Source organism: Bemisia tabaci, chromosome 2, assembly GCF_918797505.1.
Source record: "Bemisia tabaci chromosome 2, PGI_BMITA_v3".
Taxonomy (NCBI): Eukaryota; Metazoa; Arthropoda; class Insecta; order Hemiptera; family Aleyrodidae; genus Bemisia; species Bemisia tabaci.
This window is the reverse complement of record NC_092794.1, coordinates 76782424-76808696: the sequence shown is the minus strand read 5'-3', so window position 1 is coordinate 76808696 and position 26273 is coordinate 76782424. Positions and strand designations below refer to the sequence as shown.

The 26273-nt window shown below is 37.9% G+C and overlaps 1 protein-coding gene across 1 annotated transcript in view; it reads right to left on the bottom strand.

Annotated features, from left to right (window-relative positions):
- Positions 1–26273, bottom strand: part of Ufl1 (UFM1 specific ligase 1) — a 54325-nt gene that overhangs the window by 10097 nt on the left and 17955 nt on the right. The window contains exons 4-10 of the mRNA XM_019051545.2: positions 26011–26203; positions 23089–23235; positions 20779–20954; positions 19435–19617; positions 18537–18686; positions 4216–4451; positions 1736–2021 (exon numbers count right to left, since the gene is read on the bottom strand). Coding sequence (XP_018907090.1) covers positions 1736–2021; positions 4216–4451; positions 18537–18686; positions 19435–19617; positions 20779–20954; positions 23089–23235; positions 26011–26203 — 1371 coding nt within the window. The remainder of the gene's footprint in view (positions 1–1735; positions 2022–4215; positions 4452–18536; positions 18687–19434; positions 19618–20778; positions 20955–23088; positions 23236–26010; positions 26204–26273) is intronic.

Here is a 26273-nt window from a genome sequence, read left to right as displayed (position 1 = left end):
TTTTAATCGAACAAAGTCTTCTCATCATGGAGGTCTTTGGGAAATTTCTATTCACAAAAAATCATTTAAAAATCATTTGTATAGAGTAAACAGATCTCGTGTATTTTAGGGTGAAGAACTCAAAACGCTAATCGTACAAATTGAGGCAACTCTTAATTCTCGACTGTCAATACATTTGTCCATGTCCCCTACTGATATTACAGCATTGACTCCTAGCCACTCCTTGATAGACAGACCACTGACGGCACTACCCGCGGCAACCACTTTGGATGCATCAAGCCACACAGTGGTATCAGTGTATCAAAAATTCAATGATGATAGTAAAAACTGTTGGAGACGATGGAAAAAAGAGTATTTACGAAGCCTTCAACGCAAGCCTAAATCGCTGAAAGATAACCGTGGCATCAAAATTCGTTTCTTTAGGTGTAATAAAAGATGAACAAGCTCCGCTGATGTTTTGAAGCTTAGGGAGAGTCAAGAAGCTACATCAGGGAGCTGACGGTCGTGTGCGAGTAGTTACAGTGAAGACCCAGAAAGCAGTTATTGTCCGAGCTGTGATGGAGCTGTATGTGTTGCCAATTTCGACCACTGATCAGGAATGATCAGCTGGGGGAGTATGTAGATTTTTAGACCTTACATGGCAATGCGGTGCACAGCTCAGCTAAGAATATACCTCTAAAAATATTAAGTATAACCTGTCTGATCTTGTAATAATTATACTTCAATACTTTCTGGTTCTCCATTCTTGGGTCTATTGTTCTGTAACTAAAATAGATGAAAACACCTCTCCTGGAATTGATTATCATAGAGTACATAGAGTCGTCATGTAAATGGGAGAGCTGGTGCCATGTTCTCGTTGACGAGTTTCGAGCCCGTTTCGTGTTTGCCGAGCTTTGGTCACGTTTTTTATACAAAATAGGAATGTAGAATAAGTAGTAATTCCTATCTTTTTTGTTTACATCTGATGGCTGGGTCCCCATGTATCGAAAGCTATCGATTATGTATCGAAAATGTGACCCGGCATGATACAGGAGTCTCAGAATTCAGGACCTGGAAAATGCTTAAAAGTGGCGCTAGCTCTCCCATTTACATTACAATTCTAGGTACTCTATGTTAATTATTCATGATAGATTTAAATGAAGGGAAAACGGATTTGCCGACTTGCAAGAACTGCCAAATAGTAAATACATGTAATACATGGATAAACTTTAAACCACCAAAATGATTCAAAAGAATAGGTAGACTTCATTTTGTAATAAAGAAACACTATTTCCTGTTCACCAATAAAAGCACCTATCTGTGAGTGGAAACAAATGACACATACGTTGTTCTCAGGAGGAGCCAAAGAATGGTGGATCCTCATCGCAAAATGTAGTCAAACTATATTCATCAGTCCAAAGTTAAAAGTTAGCACTCCATAATTAGAAAACTCGACTTTATTCAGACTACAGTAAGCTCCAAATTTTGAAATAGGGCAGACTTCCTTGGCCGATGGTCTAACAATGGAAGATTGGCCACAACTTGTCCACTTCAGAACCTCTGACTCATTCCAATGCTGATTATTTGATTGAAGAATTAATCTGAAAGGTCTGAGAAGCTGTTCTTGTCTTCGAGTCTAACCATAAAGAAAAAAATGTGATCCACAGTGTAAACAACATAATGATGAACAATAGTGAAAAAACTTGTAAACTCTCACTTACAGGTGAAAAAAATCTGGGACAGAACAGGAACTTACCTCAGCACTAATTGTACTCGGCTCTGTATCTATTACACATACGTAGTGAAAAATTAAATTGACTAACTCTGCTCCTAAAGTTTTTAACAGATATTTTATGAGCTGCTTTTGAATATCTTTTGACTGAAAATGCTTAGTTCCTTTCTCATAAAACTTTATGTCGTTGAAGAGAGTGGTGAGCCGTTCTTGAATATCGACAGCAACTTTTCTTCGATTAGAAGATGAGTCAGCAATTTTTTTCTCACATAGTTCTGTTGCTAGAGAAAAGCTTTCTTTGTTCAGGGCTCTGAAAATTAAAGTAAATAAAAAAATATTACGAGTAAAGTTGACTTTTCTATGCGAAAAACAAATCTTGGGACATAAAAAAATAAATTGATATTATTCTTGAGGCAAGTGTTGAGGAAAATAGCTGTTCCAAGCTTACTGAAACAGCAAACCTCTACAGCCAGCCAGAAAGGTTGCCGCCCTCTGGACTTTCAAGCAGAATCATTCTAACTAAATACTATGAATAATAAAAGAAGGAGAGAGAAAAAAGGGGCCAAGTGGCAAAATTAAGAAATTCCAAAATAAAAGTAATTTAAAAGGAAAAATAGAAAAAAAGAAAAAATCAAAAGAAAGAAAAAATTAAAGGGAAAGAAAAAATAAAAGAAAGAGGAATGATCAAAAGAGAAAGGAAAAAAACGAGAGAAATAGAGAAATGAAAGAGCAGAAAATGATAAAAAGGAAAAATAATAAAATAACAATGAAAATAATTAAAAAGAAAGAAAAACAAATAATAAAAAGGAGAAAAAGAGCAAATACAGAATAAAGGAGAAGGACAGAAATTAAAAAAGAGAGGAACGACAGAAAGAAAAAATCAAAACGGAAAGTAATACAAAAGAAAATAAAAGTCGAAGAAAAATGTGGAGCCAAAAACAAAAGAAGGAACGATGGAAAGAAAAAAGCAGGGGAAGATGAAAGGGGAACACAAAAGAAAAAAAGAGAAGATAAAAAATTAAAAAATAAAGAGAGAAAGAAAATAATAAAGGGAAAGAAAAGGGGAAAGAAATAGAATTAAAGCACGAACAAGGAGGAAAAAATAAAAGAGAAAAAAATTAAGGAGCGAGAAAGAAGAAATGAAAACAGAGATATTGTGGAAAAGATCAAAAATAAAAGCAAATGCAAAAGTGAAACGAATAAACAAGAATGAAAAAATTACAGAAAGGAGAGGAAACAGAAAAATAAAAGATATAGATTTTAGATTTAAGAAAGTTTATTTAGGCTGGCAACAATAGGACCAACTGGTCTTGTCTTCCTTGAGGGAGATTAAAGAGAGAGATTATTAAAAGTTGGAGATGAGAGGGGGGGAGGAGAATTAGGAAAAAGTGGAGAAAAAAAAGAGCAGGAAAAATAAATGGGGAGGAGAAAAATAGAGGAGAATAAAAGGAGAGGGAAATAAAATAAAATGAAGTATGAAAACATGAAAGAAAAATAATGAAGGGGAAGCAAAATTAAGAAAAGAGAAAAAAAAGAAGTAAATGAAAACGAGACATCAGAAGTAAGAAAGAAAAGGAATAATATAAGAGAGAAAGAAAACGTTTTTCTGCTCGATAATCAGCTCCACGAGGCATCTATGTATAAGCAATACCAAATCATCAGAAACTGAATTTCCGATTTGTTGGTGCATCAGTTTTTCTGTTCAGAATCACTGATTTAATTGTTCACTCAGCAGAAATGCTGCAGAATAGTCCAGGCGCCTGGTAGCTAAAAATGAGGCTATCTGGAATTTTGGGTACACAGCGATTTTTTTGGCTTACTGAATGTTTTTTGGGTCGCTGAATCCGAATCTGAAGTTTCCTACCGCGTATCTGGTGAGCATTTTCCGCCATTTTGGAAAAATGGCCTAAAAAGGCCTTTCTTGCGGTTTTTTTTTTGTGTAGCGGCTACGCATGAGAAAAAATCCCGGATTTAGCTAATGTTTTGAATAGCTGACAAAATTTGGAAGAAAATGGTGTATACATATGCTAGGTTTGCTTAAAAATTGAGGAACATACAGCATCGTGAACATCGCGCCCATTCACATTTTCGCGGCGCAGCCCGTCAACGCGCGATCTTGCTCGCCGCGGTCAGCTAAGTTCCGAAGCGTTCCAAAGTTCCGAGATCCGAGGTTCCTCAATTTTTGAGCAAACCTAGCATATTCATATACCATTTTCTTCCAAATTTTGTCAGCTATTCAAAACATTAGCTAAATCCGGGATTTTTTCTCATGCGTAGCCGCTATTTAAAAAAAACGCAAAAAAAGGCCGTTTTAGGCCATTTTTTCAAAATGGCGGAAAATGCTCACCAGATACGCGGTAGGAAACTTCAGATTCGGATTCGTAAGCCAAGAAAATCGCTGTGTGCCCAAAATTCCAGGTAGACTTACCAGGCGCCTGGACTAGAAGCTCAGAATATGAAACCGATTTTTTAAAAATGAAAAGATTGTTTGAGACAGAACTTACGGGTAAATTTGTAAAGATATTTCTTTGGATAACTCAGTAGTATCATAGTCAGTATCTTCTGAAGACTGAAGCAGTATTTCTTTAACAGTGGATTGGACATCTTTGAGGGTGAAAAATTCATACATGCCAGCACTTGGTTTCTTCATATCAGCTAAGTCCTCATCAGAACTATCTTGAGCTGCTTTTCCCCGATTTAAATATTTCTTTTTGGTCGATTTTGTTTTAGTTTCTCGGCCCTAAAAGGAGAATAAGCATCAAGTAATGGTATAAACATGATCGATGCATTGAAAGAACAAATAAATAAACAAATTGTAAGGTCTTGGTCACTTTTGGAGCCTATTTCTAACTCTGACCAAGGACCTTTTAATTTAAAATTCTCCACAAGATTCGCAAGTTTTCGGCCTAACTGAAATATATCGAAGTTCTACAAGTGGAGAAGGAAATTTTTTCATTCCCAAATCTTTCTCTCCATACATACATAGGCTGTCCAAAAAGTACCGTGACTGGTTCCATGACTCAAAAACCAAGATAGCTAGAGGCTTGATCTTGGTCTCATTTGAAAGATCAACTCAATATCTATTGATTGAGACCAAGATCAAAACTTTCAGTCAAGTATTTCAAAAGTTACGACACTGTTTGTAAAAAAAATATCTGGACCCCCTACCGTTTTTAATGACTATTTCCTCTTGCCGGGAACACTCTCTAAATTATTAATGATCAGTGCACGGTTCTTTTGCAACTAATCATGGCAAAACCTAATTGATTTGGAAACACTGTCAAGCCGTCGTCGTCCGACTACGGGTATAAGGGTTCCAAGTCCACGGGGAAAGAATCAACCGTTGGTCAGCCATCCCTAAAAAACCCGGGAAATTTTCGGCAGTTGTTGACAGTTCACAGTGCGTGCGTGGTCTACGCTGCAGATAGTGAGTGATTTTGTTTCTGTGTTCGAAATTTTTGATACCATCATGGAAAGAGGTAAAGCAGTGGTATCAAAAATTTCGAACACAGAAACAAAATCACTCACTATCTGCAGCGTAGACCACGCACGCACTGTGAACTGTCAACAACTGCGGAATATTTCCCGGGTTTTTTAGGGGTGGCTGACCGACGGTTGATTCTTTCCCCGTGGACTTGGAACCCTTATACCCGTAGTCGGACGACGACGGCTTGACAGTGTTTCCAAATCAATTAGGTTTTGCCATGATTAGTTGCAAAAGAACCGTGCACTGATCATTAACAAGTAGCAAAAGCTACCTGCTGAGAAGGCGCCGCCCCCCCCCCCCCCAGACCCCCCCTTTCAAATTATATATGTGAGACTTGGAGTATCATAGAAGTCGTGCGGCGACATGCCGCAATGAAATGCCACAATTGAAATTATTGGATCAGATAATGAGCTGATAAAAGCCTTACCTAGTAATTTGGGAACATTTCTGACACAGTTTGGTTGCTTTAATTATCACTTTGATTTGCGAAATACAAATCGTTTTCACTTCGTACGTAGTAAAATTTGATTTTGACTGACTTAGTTTCTGATGGATTCAAACTCATAATATACATTTAGGTTCCAAGGAAAGAAAAATGCAGATGAGCTACACTTCACATGAATATAGATTGATTAAAAATGAATAATCCGAAGAAGTGATGGAATAAATGATAATTGTTTACTACAGTAAATACTATACCTAGGATTCCTAGAAATTTTAAATAAAATCCCACCCATTACTAAAATAACCCATAATGTATATACTCGTGGTGCCTGCTCTCGGCTCGATTTCGCCGAATGGAATTCTTTATCATCGCGGTTGTCCTTGTTGCGTGCGGGAGGGAATGAAGGCGCGCTCGCAGTAGCAAGAAGCAGACGCGCCAGGTTGCTTGCGACGCGTGAATGTAGCTTAACCTCCACAGATTAACAAACCGTCGAGCAGCCACGCGAAAAGTCCTATACCTACATAGAGAAAAAAAGGAGGTATTTGCATCTTGAGGTTTGTTTACCCTGTGACGTAGACGACCTGGCCAGCGAAATCCGAAATTCGAACTATGAAAAATTGACCATAATTTCCGATTTTTCGAGGTGTAAAATACACAACTTAGCAGAAGAAAGAAAGAAAAATCGATTCGATATTTCTAGAGATAAATGTATCTGTTACGGGTAATCTAGTCAAACCGGGTAATGTCGACATTACCCGGGTAATGGCGGCAATAATTGACATTATCCGGGCCGTTTTGGTTAGGTTAGGTTAGGTTCGGGTAGGTTAGGTTAGGTTCGGGTAGGTTAGGTTAGGTTAGGTTAGGTCCAGCCGGTCCCGTCTGCGGCCCTCCCTGACGACTAAGGGGTGGGATGGCGGGTAGTATAACCTAACCTAACCTAACCTGACCAAAACGACCTGGGTAATGTCAATTATTGCCGACATTACCCGGGTAATGTCGACATTACCCGGTTTGACTAGACTACCCATAACATATCGATACGGACGATATATCAACGTTGAAATATCGATACAATATTTTGGTCTAAAATATCGATAGCCTGGTGGCGCGGAGTGTCTTAGGGACGGAGGGGGAGGGGGTTGGGCGCGTAGCGGCCAGTCGCCAGACGATAGAATATCGCACCCGAACTGAGCCTTACTCGAAACGCTGATCAATGTTCCCACAAAAATGACGCGGCGCAACGGCTGCGGCCACACCGGAGCCGAAGCTCCGGAGAGTAACTGTAAGAGGAGGAAGGGGGTGTAACGAAGTATTTCATTCTTCGTTTTAAGTTTTTTCCCTTCTTTCGTAGACCAAAAAAGCGACAAATGTGTCACGGCTTGGCGACACCGCGCCGCGACGCCCGGTGACGGTACATCAGCTGTTTGAATAATGAGAAGAAATGGAAAACTGTTTCTCTCCTTTTTCTCTCTCGAATATGCTTATTGGACTGCGAAATCAGGGTTTTCCGTAGATTTACCCAAAACGAAAAATTGTAAAAAATTCTAAACTACTATAAATGTCTGTAGGAAATTTTCCTACGTCCATTTCTGTAAATTTTATATTTTAATTAATTTTTCTTGTAACAAAAATATTGCAATGAATGTCGAGATCGTCTTCCAAGAGCTTTAAATCAATCTGATAGCCCTCTAAGCCAAACATTGTTCATCACCCTCTCCTCTCCGGAGGGTCAACTCTTCTCTCATCTTTTCTAACTCTTTTTCTCGACTTGAGGTGCACGTTAGTGAGTGGCATCTCGTCGAGCCCTCTGTCCATTCCCTTTCCTCTTTTCTCTTCTTCTGTGCTGAGGTGCACGTTAGTGAGTAGCATCTCGCCCAGCTTCACTCCTCCTCTCCTCTTAAATGTATCCTGAAATTTCAAGCCTTGAGGTGCACGTTAGTGAGTGGCATTTCGGCTAAATTATTATCATCATTTTGAGTGTAGGTTGAGTAGGATCCTCACAAATTTAGCTAATAAAAGGACATACTTTTTGTAAATTCGAGACACGAGATTTTTGATCATTCTTCCCCTCTTTCAATTTCATTTTTAAAATTGGCGCCCGAATCCAGGATCCCGGCGAGCTCATTCTGGCAACTACAGTAACGTTGGCTTATCTTATACCAGAGGACGTATGTGCCTCTGAAGAAACGGGATTTGCCTCGTTACAAAGTGGCAGCCCGCGAACTGGGACTTCTTTTGAACCTTATCTAAAGAGCCGTATGCAAAAACGACTTTTTTCGCCCCCCCACTAAAACTTATTCAAACTTCGTCTATCAGTTACTAATACTGGAGCGCTTCTTTCCCCAAATTTTCAGACCCCCAAAAAATTTTGGGGGGGCGCTAGGGGGGGTGGAAGTCAAAACCTGTGACCCTCGATATCTTTCGAACGAAACAAGATATTGAGGCCCGGTTTGGACGAAAAATCGTCTAAAATTGCATACTTTAAGATTCTAAAGGTCAAAATCCCAAAATTAAATTTTTAACTTAACGTATGTGCTTTTTTTCAGTTTTTGAGGAAAAACAATTTCTTTTAAACAGATTAGACGGAAATTTCACATTTTTTGATTTGAACTAACACCAGTTTTTTAAATTGTTCGTCTTTTTCCGCATCCAACGAGTGGTCGTATAAGCTGGGGAACCGAACGGTTCCGGAGTTATGATCGATTGAAGTTTCCGCTCAACGCGCGCCGACCGATTTTCGCGCGTAAAAAAGTCGGATTTGACTGTTATTAAATCAGATTTAATGTTCAAACTGAGCAAAATGCATTATTAGGGACTCTTGAGGGTCGCTGAGTCCAAAAATTACAGATACTTCCAAAAAATTCACGTTTTTAAAATTACAGCTCCGTACAGGACCACTGAGCGGCCGGTCGGCGCTCAGTGGGCCTCTAAAATAGCGCTACGGAGCTGTAATTTTAAAAACGTGAATTTTTTGGAAGTATCTGTAATTTCTGGACTCAGCGACCCTCAAGAGTCCCTAATAATGCATTTTGCTCAGTTTGAACATTAAATCTGATTTAATAACAGTCAAATCCGACTTTTTTGCGCGCGAAAATCGGTCGGCGCGCGTTGAGCGGAAACTTCAATCGATCATAACTCCGGAACCGTTCGGTTCCCCAGCTTATACGACCACTCGTTGGATGCGGAAAAAGACGAACAATTTAAAAAACTGGTTTTAGTTCAAATCAAAAAATGTGAAATTTCCGTCTAATCTGTTTAAAAGAAATTGTTTTTCCTCAAAAACTGAAAAAAAGCACATACGTTAAGTTAAAAATTTAATTTTGGGATTTTGACCTTTAGAATCTTAAAGTATGCAATTTTAGACGATTTTTCGTCCAAACCGGGCCTCAATATCTTGTTTCGTTCGAAAGATATCGAGGGTCACAGGTTTTGACTTCCACCCCCCCCCCCCCTAGCAACCCCCCAAAATTTTTTGGGGGTCTGAAAATTTGGGGAAAGAAGCGCTCCAGTATTAGTAACTGATAGACGAAGTTTGAATAAGTTTTAGTGGGGGGGCGAAAAATGTCGTTTTTGCATACGGCTCTTTGTACCCCTGAATGTCTTGTTAGCTAAACTTGTGAGTCTGGCATACGCGAATGTGTCATTACGAGAGATTTTAATTTTGAATTTTCTACGAATTTTGAAACTTAATTTTTGAAACCATTGAAACTTTGAAATTTTTTAAAGTCTTGAAACCAATCATTTTCTATACGAACCCTGTACTCTTTGGAAAATATGATTTATTTTTTTTTTAAACCCGTAGGAGCTTTGAAGCACGCCCTAGAAAATGTTCACAGAGGGTAGTAAATTTTATCCTTAAATTTTAAATTCTTTCGAACTACTTCGTTAAATGTAATGGTGGTAATGTTTCCCACTTATTTTCTTTCTGAATAAGATGATTACTTTTTATGCGTTTTATCACTTGAAATTTGGAACAGTGTGGGGTCAATTTTTAATGTATGATGATTTAAGTCGGTTTCATTGATTTGTGTTTTGGACAAGCAATATTTCTTTTTTTGTGACGCCTGGTGTGAATTTGGAATTGACGGTTTTGTGATGTCAATGCACCAACGGCTAGATTGTAGAATTGCTGATCCACTTTAGTTATGAACCTGACATTTTATGAATGACCAGCATATTTTTTTTTTCTGACAACCTGTTTCCGTAATCTTGAAATTTGGCTACATTATTACAGCCTTAAAGTTGAAGCTTTGACCCGCGTATATCTATTGCGCACCCTGAAGATGTAGTTCTGCACATAGTTGGTTTTAAAGTAGGGTTTAGGGTTTACCTACAGTCGTGGAATGTTGTCTTGATAAATATTAAGAATTTATAGGATCACTTGAGGAATCTTAAATGAACCTGGCAAATCTTTTATTTTGAGATGGGAGTTACTTAGTGTCAGTAGTGGTAGTGAGACAAAGTAAATACGTAGAATTCTTCCAGTTGTAATTTCCAGTGTCTTAACTCTTTTGTGTGATTTTGGAACTCAGTTTTTTTCAGTAGTATTGGCCACCTGGTTATTGCGCTATGGATTTAGCAAGGGTGTTGTTGTCCAATTCCTCATTGACAGGCTTTCCAAACAATTTTATGAGTTGAGCGACGTATGGTTGCTGTGAAATTTCTCGCAAAATCTCAATCAAAGATATTATTGTCTACATGGGACGTTATGATGCTCTCAGTCAGTTGATAATTGGACCGATTCATTATCAGACACATGGAAGACAAAAAACCAACAGTAAAACTATTGCAGTAAGGGTCACGTCTAGTTTATGGATTTATGGTCAGCTCAACTAAAACAATTTTTTTTCCAGTTTCTATTTGAATTACCTAATGGCCAGTTTTGTATTTTTCTGATTTTTGCTTTTGTCCATTAAATTTTCTGCCGATGTTTTCGTTGTTAATCCTCTGTAAATTTTCAGTCTAACATGCTAATTCATGTCATTGTCATGTGTCTTCCTTTTGTAACTAATCTGTAAAATCATGCAGAAATTTTCCTCTATTTTTTCTCATAGAATCTTTTTCGTAATTTTGTTCAGGATGAAGTAACTTTGTGAATTGTCTTGGGAATTTTGCCCTAAAAGTTGAAATTAGTGTATCTCAACTTTTTTGTGTATACCTTTTACAAAATGTATATTTTAAGCTTCAAGACAGCAGTCTCCTCATCTTCGAAAAGGAGGAGATTTGTAACGAAGAATTTCATTCTTCGTTTTAAGTTTTTTCCCTTCTTTCGTAGACCAAAAAAGCGACAAATGTGTCACGGCTTGGCGACACCGCGCCGCGACGCCCGGTGACGGTACATCAGCTGTTTGAATAATGAGAAGAAATGGAAAACTGTTTCTCTCCTTTTTCTCTCTCGAATATGCTTATTGGACTGCGAAATCAGGGTTTTCCGTAGATTTACCCAAAACGAAAAATTGTAAAAAATTCTAAACTACTATAAATGTCTGTAGGAAATTTTCCTACGTCCATTTCTGTAAATTTTATATTTTAATTCATTTTTCTTGTAACAAAAATATTGCAATGAATGTCGAGATCGTCTTCCAAGAGCTTTAAATCAATCTGATAGCCCTCTAAGCCAAACATTGTTCATCACCCTCTCCTCTCCGGAGGGTCAACTCTTCTCTCATCTTTTCTAACTCTTTTTCTCGACTTGAGGTGCACGTTAGTGAGTGGCATCTCGTCGAGCCCTCTGTCCATTCCCTTTCCTCTTTTCTCTTCTTCTGTGCTGAGGTGCACGTTAGTGAGTAGCATCTCGCCCAGCTTCACTCCTCCTCTCCTCTTAAATGTATCCTGAAATTTCAAGCCTTGAGGTGCACGTTAGTGAGTGGCATTTCGGCTAAATTATTATCATCATTTTGAGTGTAGGTTGAGTAGGATCCTCACAAATTTAGCTAATAAAAGGACATTCTTTTTGTAAATTCGAGACACGAGATTTTTGATCATTCTTCCCCTCTTTCAAATTCATTTTTAAAATTGGCGCCCGAATCCAGGATCCCGGCGAGCTCATTCTGGCAACTACAGTAACGTTGGCTTATCTTATACCAGAGGACGTATGTGCCTCTGAAGAAACGGGATTTGCCTCGTTACAGGGGGGAGGAGGGCCCCCTTCGGCCCTGGGCAGGCCGACCCTGGCGAGAGTAATAAAAACGAAAAACTCAAGTGCACACGTGCAGAGCTCGAAGCATTGGAGCCAGATTAGTCTGTTTGCTATTTAGGGATAGTGTCCTAGCATAAGTTTATTTAAAAAACAATTAAATAATATAAATCACCTCTCTCCGGGACCACGGACAGCATGTGACCCTGGGATCTTTGTTAGTTTTGGTGAGCACAGTTACAGAGATGGACCATTTTTTTTAGGGAGCGAACAAATCAAAATTTTGAGCCTTAAGTTGGTCGCAACCATATCCGGAAGTCGTTACAGTGACATTTTTGTGCAATATGCTTCTGTGGAAAGTGCAATACTTAATGAATACTTTTGACAAATCGTGTTTTTTCCGGTTTGCGCTTCAAACGTGATTTATTTGTGGAGTGTCATACGTTCCTTTTTAATTGAAAAACTCGTCAGATGCATTAGGAAATGGAGTACAGCATCTCTCATTTCTTAACGCAGGGGGCGCATTTTGCATTTTTTTAAAATGTAGGTTTAAAAAAAATCGGATTCAGGAAAAAAAATTACAAACGAGAAAGCGTCTTTCGGTGACACAAGAGACAGCACCTTTAATTAGTCGAGTTAAGAGAGAAACTAAACACGCAATTTGGCATGGAGCGGTGCAGCAATGATGATGAGGACTTGAGATAAAAAGGAGAAGCCCTCAGCGCGGCGCACGGTGAATCGAGTCAATGAGAGAGGTCGGAAAAAATTTGGGAACTTAAAACGCTCATAACTCCGTTTATACAAGAACCTAATGTTCTGCAAGCTGTTCCACTGGTTTTCTCGTGATATTTTCTTCCAGTATCACCCCTTGAACTTTAAAATGTGACGAAATAAACATCAACATTTGCAGTTTTTGTCAAAAATTTCATGTCCAACCCCTCTAATTGACTCAATCCACTGTGCGGCGGTCGGCGTGAAACGCACAGCGCCTGCAAGACTGTACGAATACTTCACGCATTGTGCCAAACACAGTGCGGTCAGCGCGGCGCGCCGGCGGAAGTTAAAATTATTAAACCACATTTATGTTTGTTCTTGCATAATTTTTACCTTCATTTCTTACAAATGGAAGGCCTTGTTCACACATAGTTACGGAACACATGTTTACGGAACTTAACTTTCGCGCAAAGTTCCGTGCGAACTTTTGCTAGTAGTGAGGGGCATAGTGTCCTTTCTTTTAATTTTTCTTGTTTTGCCGGTTGAAAATGCGGGTGTGATCCCTGCGAAACGTCCCGGGTTTCTTATTATATTTTATGTGTTTCTTTTTATTATTTGCGGCCTTAGTCCCGTTTTAAGTTGTTTCTCTGTTACTGTTTCGGGCCGATTAAGTTGTTTTTTATTGATGTTTCGAAACGAATGAGAAGGGGGCGGCAAAATACAGGTGGCCCATAGGCAGCAAGTAGGTAAATCCGGCCCATGGGCGGCAAGTAGGTAAATCCGGTCCTGTTTTTTAAATGAAGTTTGAGTCAAATTTACGTGAGAAATTGATTTACCAAGATTATTTTTCTTAATTAAAATTAACTTTCTTTTTAATACAGTTTTTACGTAAATACATTTGTTCGTAATTTCCAATACTTTTTACGAAATTTTTATGTTAATTTAATTGTTATGTAAATTTGACTTCCTTTTCCGACTTTTTTCTTTTTTCGCGTTTTTCTGTGACTTTTAACGATTTTAGACTTTCTTTCCTTACTCTAGTAAGGATCTAGTGGTCAGAATCTATCCTGAACGACAACTTACGTTCATGGAAAATAAAGCTTTAAATGTTCCTGACCATTTTTTACCATCCAAACTCACTAGAACACATTGTATAGGTATATGAAAAATTTGAAGAGCATCGCTGTCAAAAGCTAAGTTCTCCTTCGATTTAGCTCTATTCGTATGGTCTATGGGTAAGGACAGAACTAACTGTTTTTGCTAAACGCTTACTGTTTTTTATTCATAAAATTTGAAAGTCTCAATAAAAGCAAAGCTACGTCCAATCACAGCTAAGTATTTTTATTTTAAGACTGCACATCCCAACTTCTCCCACTTTTTCAGCCGAATTATTTTTTTTTTTGGGCTAGATTTTGGTTGGTGCAGTAATGCTGATGGTTATTTTTAGAAGACTATGATGGTGAAACCTAAATTTTCCAATGATATTTTATCAGCATAGTAAACTCAACCATGACTTCAATCATAAATAATTCCGTTTAGCGAAATCAAGCTGAAAGGCACAAGTAAGGGTTCATGAAAGTTGAAGTCATAGCTCAACATTACAGGGTAGGTTCAAGTAACTTTTAACGTGTTTTAGACTTTTTTTCTTACCGTAGACTCTGAAAAACCACTTAAATTCGAGGAAAATAAAGCCTTAAATATTCATACCCATTTTTAAAAGTCAGAGCTCACTAGACCACATTATATTCATGATAAATTTGAAGAATATCGCTATGAAAAGTTGAGTTTTCCGTAGATTTAGCACTTTCCGTATGGTCTTTAAGGTAACGACAAAAAGTGCTAAATCGAAGGAGAACTCAACTTTTGACAGCAATATTCTTTAAATTCATCATGAATATAATGTGGTCTAGTGAGTTCTGACAATTAAAAAATGGTTATGAACATTGAAAACATTTAGTTCGATGAATTGAAGTTGTCGCTTAGGGTCCATTAGCGCTAAAGAAAAAAATTCTAAAACTTGTTTGAACCAACCCTATAATATTCTCCCACAGGATTCACTTTCAGACAGTAATAATTAATCAACATAAACATCCATTACTGATAAATCATTAAAGATCCTATTGGCCGAAATTCAGCTAAAAAGCACCAACTCTCCATGCAAAGATAGGGAGCTAATACATTGACAGGGCTGCCAATTTATGTGGGGACTCCAAAACTGAAAACACGGCAACCCTGCTAATGTATTTGCTCCCTATCTCTGCATGGTGAGTTTGTCTTCATGTAGACGTGGACTCTCAGGGTAGGGTGGGATATCCCCTCCATTTTGGCCTCAACTTGAGTGCTTTTTTTGAGCTTGGGAGATGATTTCAGAGAAAACCAGTGGCACCATCGTGTTCCTCGCGAACTTTCATACAAGAATCAACAGTCAAATTGCAAATTCCTCCCACATGCAACATCTCCATTGGGCCAAAATGCACCGATATCAATATTTCATATGTTACTTGGTTCCTCGAAAATTCTCCTCTTGGACTTAGCCTAAAAGTGTGAACATTTTTTAGCCTCCGGCGAAACCTAGAGTCTATACGGCTTCGCTGCACGACTAATAATTTAGAGAGTGTTACTGGCAAGAGGAAATAGTCATTAAAAACGGTAGGGGGTCCAGATATTTTTTTTACAAACAGTGTCGTAACTTTTGAAATGCTTGACCGAAAGTTTTGATCTTGGTCTCAATCGATAGATATTGAATTGATCTTTCAAATGAGACCAAGATCAAGCCTCTAGCTATCTTGGTTTTTGAGTTATGGAACCAGTCTCGGTACTTTTTGGACAGCCTATGTAGAATCCAGCGTCCAAGTGCAAAAGAGCCTTATGCAAAAACGGCCAAATCCCCCGTAGCTCCGATTGCTTCCATTTTTTAGTATGCTATTTCACCATAACAAAGGGTCCCGTTTCTGATACTTTCAAGTCCAAAAAGAATTTTCCCGCGCTTTGATGGCGTTGCCAAGCTGCAACCTTAAAAATTCGATAACTTTTGAACCAATTGAGCTATTGATCTGCGGTTTGCGCTAAAATTCTTTAAAAATTATGAACTTTTGTTTTATGTATGATTTTTGGATGAACGTAACGAACGTAACGTTTGGATGAACGATTTTTGGAACGTAACATTAAACTCATGATTCACCTCTTTTTTTGGATTTTTGATCCGTTGAATTTGACATGTTCGTAAATACCCAATAAAGCTAATTTTTTATTTTAAAAAAATATGTCCAATTGATTCCTCGTCTGATTCCGCATCTATCGATATGTCATACTCGGCGGGGAAACGATTGGTATAGAAGCTATGACCATTTTTATACGCGGGTTTCGACGCGCCGTATCCATTACGCACCATTACAACCGTCCTGGGCTCCTCGCCGCGTGGCCTAGCGACTGGTTCATCGACTTTACGCAACTTTTTAGTTTTAACTGACTTACTGAAGAGATAATTTGTAATAATAAAGTTCTTGTGTCCAGTGATTTGTTGTTCTAACCCATAGTTAATAGCTAGTTCTAAGTGTCAGAGACCATCCAGGTAAACGAATAATTTAGAATAAGTAGAAATGGAATGTTGATTTCAGCCAAGTGTTTTATGGTTGACGAAAGTTTAAAGACGATTATTTCCAATGTTTGAAATTCAAACAAAATGATATAAAATAATCTTACAAAAAATCTTTGTTTACGGATCTAAGAATAACAGCCGCCATTCACAACGCTTTTTTTCGTAGGAATTACAGTGACGAGAACAGTGAAACTGTGGCATTGGAAATGTTGGCAAAAATTAACGAGCCAAATCTGATGCATAAAATCGTGGAAACTAGGGGCCTAATTCGAAAAAGTAAAAACTTTAGAAAATTGGAGGAGCCGGACGTACTTTCAGCAACTTCACGGAAGATATTAAACAATTTTGTGGATCATACCAGTTACATCTCGCAAGATCTGACATAGCAGATCATTTTGCTTGCGGCAAATATGAATTTCAAAGCAAGGACAGCTACCAACCAAATTTTTTAGATCAAGGAATACATGTTGTTGATCCAGTTTTTTTGAAATGTAGATTATTGACAAGACACAAATTGCTAAAGATCTACAATGTGTTTATATTAATTTATCTTAATAAACGAACAATGTCATCAGTGGCCACCTGCTATGTACGTGCATGAATGGAGCCAGAACAATTAGGCACTGTGCACATGCGATTGTCATCATATGGTACCTAGGTTTCGGCCGTCATGCAGGACTCAAGGCACCGGCAGAATATTTGTATTGGCACTAATACCAGATCAAACTTTTCTTAAAGGACACATCCAAGGATGATTCAGACGACGAATGTGGGAATTTATCTCAATGGGTGACGTTTACTTTAAATTACTTACCATATTTAAATCATATTAAGAAACCTAGCATAGGTAGTTTTATTTTCACCTGTTTTAATTAGCTTACTCTTGAGGTACTTTATCCTATGTTTCACTTTTTTTTGCAAGATTATTTTACATCATTTTGTTTGAATTTCAAACATTGGAAATAATCGTCTTTAAACTTTCGTCAACCATAAAACACTTGGCTGAAATCAACATTCCATTTCTACTTATTCTAAATTATTCGTTTGCCTGGATGGTCTCTGACACTTAGAACTAGCTATTAACTATGGGTTAGAACAACAAATCACTAGACACAAGAACTTTATTATTACAAATTATCTCTTCAGTAAGTCAGTTAAAACTAAAAAGTTGCGTAAAGTCGATGAATCAGTCGCTAGGCCACGCGGCGAGGAGCCCAGGACGGTTGTAACGGTGCGTAATGGGTACGGCGCGTCGAAACCCGCGTATAAAAATGGTCATAGCTTCTATACCAATCGTTTCCCCGCCGAGTATGACATATCGATAGATGCGGAATCAGACGAGGAATCAATTGGACATATTTTTTTAAAATAAAAAATTAGCTTTATTGGGTATTTACGAACATGTCAAATTCAACGGATCAAAAATCCAAAAAAAGAGGTGAATCATAAGTTTAATGTTACGTTCCATCCAAAAATCATACATAAAAGAAAAGTTCATAATTTTTAAAGAATTTTAGCGCAAACCGCAGATCAATAGCTCAATTGGTTCAAAAGTTATCGAATTTTTAAGGTTGCAGCTTGGCAACGCCGCCAAAGCGCGGGAAAATTCTTTTTGGACTTGAAAGTATCAGAAACGGGACCCTTTGTTATGGTGAAATAGCATACTAAAAAATGGAAGCAATCGGAGCTACAGGGGATTTGGCCGTTTTTGCATAAGGCTCTTTGGTGCCACACGAATTCTTCCTTCCACAGAGAGGACTGGTTTTCCATTTATTTCATAGCCACCACACTGCCATTAGAAGCATGGTTCATATCTCGTTTGAGGTGAGGTCTCAGTTCTGCTATAACATGATAATGTTAAGACTATCTGAAAGAAGGGACCATGGCAAATGCAGCAATAGGGATATCCAATAAGTATGTTAAAGAACAGTTGAATTTCTCAAAATGACAAGTCCTAGCCTATAACCTTCTGCTGATCAATGAAACATAACAACGCTGCTATGTATTCTTCCACTATGGACTCCATATCGATTGTGACACATATATTTAAACGCAACAAACACGCAGCTTAAACCCTGTTTTTCACTACCCTAATTGTTTTAACTTATTTTGAGTGACCTTTTCTGGCAATTTCCAAAATTTAAGAAAAGAGCTCGGAAAAAAGTTTTTAGAAAAAAACCAATAACTTAGTATGTACTTTCAAATGAGAGAATAAAAAGAATGAAAAAAAAGACCCTGCCTTCATGAGAGCAGTTTTCGGAAAGGACGAACTTCTTCCATGTAACCCCAGTTTGATGAACAAATTTGCTCCAAGTTTCACAAATTGCGCTTACATGGAAAAGGCTTAACCGACCTAATAGTACCATTATTTTTCAAAATTGATATCATACAGTAGCACAGTATTTTTGATACACTTCAATTGAAGGTAGCAAATTTCTGAATTACCTGAGCACCACCTCCTCCTTTACCACTTGATGCAACTTTCCGTCTTTCATCTTTCCGATTAGCTTTTACATCTTTAAATTCCACTTCAGGGTTTGCTCCTTTCAGCCTGGAGTCTGCAATTGCTTTTAGAAAGTCACCGGAGTTGACAGCCTGAAATTAAGATGCTTTTTACAACAAAAAGAAAAATTGCCAACAAACAAAAACTGAACATTGAGAAAGAAGTGATAGTGACAATAATGCATAATGAGAGGGTTGGAAATTTGCAAAAGTGCCTCCTTGACAGGGCCAAACAGATTAAACTCGATTAGATTATCGCACAAGTTGATAATAACACCCTACCTCTATAGCTAAAGAATCACACCTTCAGCAGGTTTATTATTGAAATTAATGAACGAAGTCAGAGACGAAGAAAAAATGGAGCAATCCTATTGGTTGAGAGGGATGGTTGCGATGAACAAACAAGGCAAGTAATAGACTTGCAAACGGCAATCAACGAGGAACTCAGTAGTTCGTCCATTTTTTTTCTCCCTTAATCTACAACAACCACCTATTTCAAACGGTAGGATCACCCCATTTTGCCTTTCTTATTTGTCTATCAATTTCAATAATAAGCCTGCTGGGAGCAGCTGGTAACCAGTACAGGGTTAGGTTTCTGCACGGCCAGTACCTATGAAGGATCCGTGATGACGCAGAAATGTAAATGACTGATCTTAATTTCTCATTTGTGAGCTGATCATAGAAGTTTCCAAATGGTCGCTGTTTGCAAGGTAAAATTTTCAGGATTAACTATATTCTATGGAACTTCAATTCTTCTCCTCACAGAAGTATATTATTTGGATTTCTGATTTGGAGGTTCAAAACTGATCAACATTTGAACAAACAATTTCTGAGGACTTACTGATTCAACATTTTTATGAAGCAAATTTTCTCTGACAAATTGGATGATTTTATCAAAATACTCTTCAGACATTACAATAGTTTCTAAATATATCGGAGGCTGTTGTTTCAGTTTGCTTCGTTTCAATGCTTCTTTGAGTATCACGGCTCCATCTTCAGGCTCAAAAACAGATGGCAAGTCATCCTGGAGAAGGAAAACATAATAATTATTTGAGCACATATTGAGTAGGTACTGAGGTTTAAAATGACCATTCCCTTCTTCTTTCCGCTTTATGGACTAAAAACTTTTCTGGTGGAGCACACTGATGAAACTAATGTTTTCCTAGATTTTTGTTGAGGTGGTTCCATGACTTGCATTTTTTATAAGATATTTACACTGCAATGGAAAGAGAGCTCCACACGATTTAGAGAAAGCTGGAAATCTAAAATTAGTTTTAAATTGACCAAAATTGCATAATCTCAAGCTCTGCAATAATTATGCGTGGAGGGTTTATGACATTGTGATCAGAAGCACTGTACTTAACAACGCTGAGGATCTGAGCGGCTGATCGGTCGGCACTAGGTGGGCTTCTCAAGTAGCGCTGAAAAAAAGTGAATTTTTGGAAGTATCTGTAATTTTTTAACTCAGCAACCCTCAAGAATCTCTAAAAATGTATTTTGAACGGTTTGAATATTAAATCTGATTTATTAATACCCAGATTAGGCTCTGGAACCATAGTTTGGCGTGCGAAAATCGGTCGGCGCGCGTTAAGCGGAAACTTCGATCATCCATAACTCTTGAATCCTTCGGTTCCCCAGCTTAATGGACCACTGATTGGATGCGGAAAAAAACGAACAATTTAAAAAACTGGTTTTGGGTCAAATAAAAAATTGAGTACTTTGTAAATTCTTCGTTTATAAGACATTTTCTTGACACAAAAACCGAATTTCCGGATTTTGACCTTTAGAATCCAAAAGTATGCAATTTTAGACGATTTTTCGTCCAAACCAGACCTCGATATCTTTTTGCGTTCGAGAGATATTGAGGTTCACAGGTTTTGGCTTCCACCCCCCCCCCCCCCAATTTTTTGGGGTCTCTGAAAATTTGGGAAAAGAAGCTGTCATGTATGAGTAATCAATAGACGAAGATTGACGAAATTCCAAGGGAGGGGGGGGGGGCGAAAAAAGCCGTTTTTGCATTAAGCTCATTTCCTAGCCAAATCTTAGTCGTAGTGCCCCTATAATAATTCAAATTTTTTTGTGAGTTCTGCAAAAAAAAAAAAAAACTTTGAATATTGGTCCAGCTTAGGACCAATAATTTAGGTTTGAAAAAAAACTGGTATGGATGGCTAAAAAAAGAAGGTACCATTATGTCTGTGAAAGAACCGGTAGCTAATGTCTCTTCAACAGTTGCTTCTACTTGTGAAATCAATTGTTGTCCAATGGCAGCAGTTGGTAAAAAGAAGAGTTTTTCAGATTGGAAGTGGTTTCGAACAAACGCATGAGGATCAAACACGCCAAGACGACTCAATGCATCAAATTCTGAAATGAAGAGGGTATAAATATGGGCACCTTTGGATATTGACAGGTCTTTGACATGATCCTGGAACATCCAAACAAGCTGATGATGCTAGGAGCATTCATCGTTAGGAAAATAAATTTCACCTTTAAAAAGTTTGATATTGAGAATTAAGCATCCAAAAAAGGTTCCAAAAGATCAATTTCCGGATTAACATTTATGGGCTAGCATTTAAGTGATCTCAATCTGAACAATATTGACCTCAAGAAGAAAAGGGATTGCCCCTGTTGCGTTTGAATTTTTATTTTTAGTAATTTTCATTTAAAAGCAAAATTCCAATGGGGAGGATTAAAGGCTACAGAACAGGGGGGAGGAGAGGTTGGATAAAGAGCAATGTAATCAAATCATAATTTTGTAAAAGCGTACATTGCAATATGAACTAGTAACATGTCAAGGAGAGCAAATTGGTCAAGTTTTGCTGCATCTTACATGACAGAATTAATTGAATCTCTACTGAGACAGAATAAATTTGAGTGCAAAAGCAACCATACTATGTTTAGCACTTTCGTTAGAATTAGAAGACAAGGCCATTGGGTAATAGAAACACTGCTCGAAAAAAAACAATGGGAAAAAGAAACATTCCTGACAAAAGTTTGAGCTTACCGCATTTGACCAAACTTTAAGCCTCAGTTTCAGAGAAGTCTTTTAAGGCAAAGAGAGCAACAGAAAAAATCTATAAAAAGCAACTGAAAGGTCAAAATTTGAGAGAAGGAGAAGAGGGAATAAAAATTTTCGATGTTAATCTGGCTATGCTTGACAACATTCAACACTGAATAGAGTCTTTGCATGTCAGACTCTTGATATACCAATCCAAAATCACCCTGGATATCAACCAGGCAGACCAGGCCATTGAGATTTTCCTGGTGCTCCCACTTCCCGGTTGCCTGTGCGACCCTGCTTCCACTACTTGGAGCCCCCCCCCCCCAATCAAAGGGCAGAAAAGGCGAGCACCGTAACCAGGACGCAGATTAATGGACCAATAGACAAGGTACGAATTTAAGCATTCTAATACATGTTTCTTGACCAGAATTTCACGTAGAACACGATGCGCACAACGAAAATTACCGAAATCAACTCGTTATGAAGATATTTAATGATTCTTGATGCGTGAATTCAAACCACCCGCTCATGAAAACTCAATGCTCCACGTGACTCACATCGCGCGCTAAACGTTATCATGACAGTCTCTGCGATATTAAAATCTGGCAACCTTAATCTTGACGCTTTAGCTCAACTATTGCAAGTTGTTTATAGATTGAACAGCACATGGTGGGAAATGAGCAGCACATGGTGGGAAATGAGCAACGCTTGATTGAGAAGTTTGCTGAAACCGTTGTAGTGCACGATTTGACTCACGTAGAGCTTTGAGTTTCTTGTGAGCGGGCAGTTCAAACTCCTCGTAACCAATGTGAAATATAAACGTTAATATCTTTGTTAGGAGTTGATTTTGGTAATTTTCGTTGCGCGAATTGTGTTCTACATGAAATTCTGGTCAAGAAACATGTATTAGAATGCTTAAATTCGTACCTTGTCTATTGGTCCATTCCTGACATCAAAATATCCCCAACAAAAGGGTTTGTTGTGCACTAAAGGAAATTCAGAATAGAATCTGGAATACTAGTTTTCATTTTGCTGGAGTTGTTGTGCACTAAGAAATCATGGCCGAACTTAATTTTTCCTCTTTATACATTTGAAAAGTGGCTGTAATTGGTACTACACGAAATGTTTTCAACTTTGTTACGTATAAATTGATAAATTTCTTTGAGATACCTACTTCATTTTTTTATTTATTTATTTTTTTTTTTTTTTAATAAAAAGAAAAAATTCAACTCAATCTAAGGACCTGCTCAAAAGTTAGAGGCAGTTGAAGGTTTTGTCTCTTCCTCTATGAAGAATGGAGCTAAGTTGATGAGTCCATCATATTAATTGAGCATGTCACATACTACAATATGATCTATGAAAATATGGATTGCATCTGATAGAGGGCTAAAGACCGGTAATGGGCAACCGCTTCAGCAAGAGTTACATTATGAAAATATATTCTGAAGTTAGTTCTGTTGATTCATTCAAAAATGAAAGAAAAAAGTAAACGCTTACCAATGTACCCATTCTGTCTCACAAAATTAGTAGCCCACTCATTCTGTTTCTTAGAATAAACAAGGGGTATGTACGTGCAAGAAGTGCCTCGCTTCTCTGATAAGGCACCAGGTATCTGATTTTCATGGGTTAAAATGTCATGTGCAGCTAAAATTAAAAAAAGGGAATATTAAAAAATCTTCCAGAAAAGAAAATAATCACCACGGTGCAAAACCATGGATCTCCTTCTCTATGATCCAAAATCTCCATGCCTATTTTATTTTTTCAAAGAGAGACAAGGAAACTTTACAGCTTGAAATTTCCTCAGAATATTCCTCCAATCGAGAGAGTTTTTAGATAATTACGTTGACTAGTTTTTCAGAAAAGAAATAAAGTATGACAAGAAGTCTACAATGTTGCAAATGGAGATACATATGTGGTTTCGCACTTTGGCCATCGATATTATTATTCAGACAAATATGACAAAGAAAAAGGACTAGACACAAGGCTTACCAGGAATCCAGCCTCCCTGTGGACTTATTCTTCTTAATCTCTTGATCAATAATCAGAGGACACAAGTTGGATTTGAATAGGATTTGAAGTTCAGGACACAAGTCACAAGAAAGGACACAAGTTCTCGAAAATTCAGGATCTCAAGATACGAGGGGCATGAAGTGTCCATAAATCGAAATTTTTGGGAGAAAATTAATCTTGTGTTAAGAGTTTTTCCAAAGCTCATATAATAGATTTCTGAGGAAACATTTAATCTTACGATGGGAGCTTTTACATGGGGAGGCTAAGAAGTTCTTAAAAGTGTGAGGGAACACAGAAGTGCTGGACCTAATCACCTATGAGAAGCATCTTTAAGATTCTTACGAGAGGTCAGGAGGTTTGCAGAGTATTGTGAGAGCCAGACTTTCTTGCCATTTTAGATGATCAGCATTCCAGGAAATTGTTCCACTGTGTTTTGCACACATCTTCCACCCCTTTTATGATTTGAGGCATCTCTTCCTCCTACCTTCTCACTGAAGCTGCTACTATTCCATGACAGCAAATGTGGTATCCAAACCCCCTATCATGCTCTTTTGTAAGTACACGAAAAGTGCCAAAATCTAATAAAATTCTAGAATTATTTCAGATGGGAATTTAATTTTTGTCGTATTTTGTCCTCATAAGACCCACCGACAAATTGGAGGGATGAGGGAAGGAGGAAAATAAATTTGGGGGTGGGGGAGAAAGAGGAAGAGGATCAGGAAGAGATGTGTCAAGTTATATTCAAAGAGTGTGCAAAACAGAGGAGATAAGTTCCCTCCATGCCTGCTGGCCAATCAAGATGGGTCGAAAGTCTAGCTTCCGCAATCATCCATAAACCTTACGCTATCTCTTAAGAACCTTTGAAATGACCGTATTGGGAGATTTATGGAGCTCCTCATTTCACGTTTTATCCAAGCAAACACTTTTACTCTTCAAGAGATCAATAATTCAGTCCATCCAGTTGTAGCTCATTTTAAAGGCCTTTCCAGTCTTCTTAATTCCCCCTTTTGGCCATTGAAGGGTGAATTTTGTCCATCATGACAGCATTTTGATCAGCATCGTGAAACACAACTGATCTAATTCCATGGTATAATCTCCTAAACAGTTCACTGTAAGAGACTCATTTCTCCGATAAATATTGGGTTTGGTACACTTCAGACCCTCATACCTCAAAAATTTCCGTGTTCCAGGGCTTAAGCTGAGTGTACCTTCTGATCAGGAGGTTCAGGAGTGTGAGTTCCAAAAAAGTGGTCAGATTTGATCAGGGAATCAGCGCCACATTCTCATGAGCCCTGAATCTAGTCTTTAGTTACAGTTTACATTGGACTCACTGTTAATTGTTTAAAGGAGGTCTCCATAAAAAAGACTTTCCATATGTACCTTTTAGTCTACTTCTAAAAATCTTATCTCAGTAAAAAGATGTGCTCGCAATAAGAAAACCTAATTCATAAAAATTACTGTGTTCCTTCCTGCTTCAGAGAATCCTAAATGAAGAGACTCATTTTTGGGACAACTTTTACTACTTGAGTGTGGGGTAGTTGCAGGTGAATCCATTTTCTATGCAATTAGAGCTGTTTTATTGGTTGTCGGTGAGCTACCGGAACAATTCAGTTTTGAAAAAAATATGATAAGAGGACTCTTATCAATGGCGATCTGAGTTTTCGGAGAAAACGAAAATGAACTGTTACCACGTGTTTAACTATTTTACGCGCCGTCGTGCCAGGCAATCTGACTAACTGAAACACAAGGCAAGAATACATTGAGTGCGGGCTCTCGCTACTCCGATGAGGCCAGCTGTTAACGATATCATCGCCACTGTCGGAATGCTTACCGGTATCTGTTTAAGACGTTTTTTGTCGCATCTGTTTAAGACGATATTGATAGCTTACTGACAAGAATTCGTTTGACCACCCCTACATGCAATCAGGAGGCTTTTCAAAAGCTATGGATGTTACAAACGAAGGAAACTATTCCGATTGCTGAGGGATATTAAACTGGCTAAATTTTGTTTCTTCTTCAGAACCACCTTCAGACTTGAAGTAACTTCCCTTTATAGTACCACTTTTCTCAAAACAAGCTTCTAGCCAGCTCCAGTTGTAAAGGTCACAGTGCTTAAAAGGTCATAAAGAACACATTATACAGGTAAATAAAAAAAATAGGCAGCATCAAATCCTCTTGTTCGTCACACAGGATTCTTAGTGTTATTTAATACACTCTATTTGAGATTGAGGAGGATATAAACGTTTGAGAAAGTCTCTGACTTTAACCAGAAGACAAAGAAGATCTCTCAGTGAATATGGGCAAATTTGTTTTTTGTTTTTTGTTTTTTTTACAACATCTAGCGATGATACATGCAGTATACCTACAAGGAAGAATTTCAATCACCATTTTAAAGTAGATCATACTTACTGTAAAATAAGTTTTCTAGAATAGAGCATTGTTTAACGATATTTTGAACTGATGTGGGCTTGGTGATAGCTAGAAGCGCACCTCTCACGATTGCTTTTAGTTTTAAAAGAAATAAGTCAGTGTAGAAGACTTTTTCATCATAACTATCTTGATAGATTTTTTTTCCTGGTTTACCAAGATTACGCTTGATGGCCTGGAAAATTAATGCTGTGTCAGAACAATGAGCAAAGCGGAATTAGCATGAACTGAAAAGAGTATGTGGA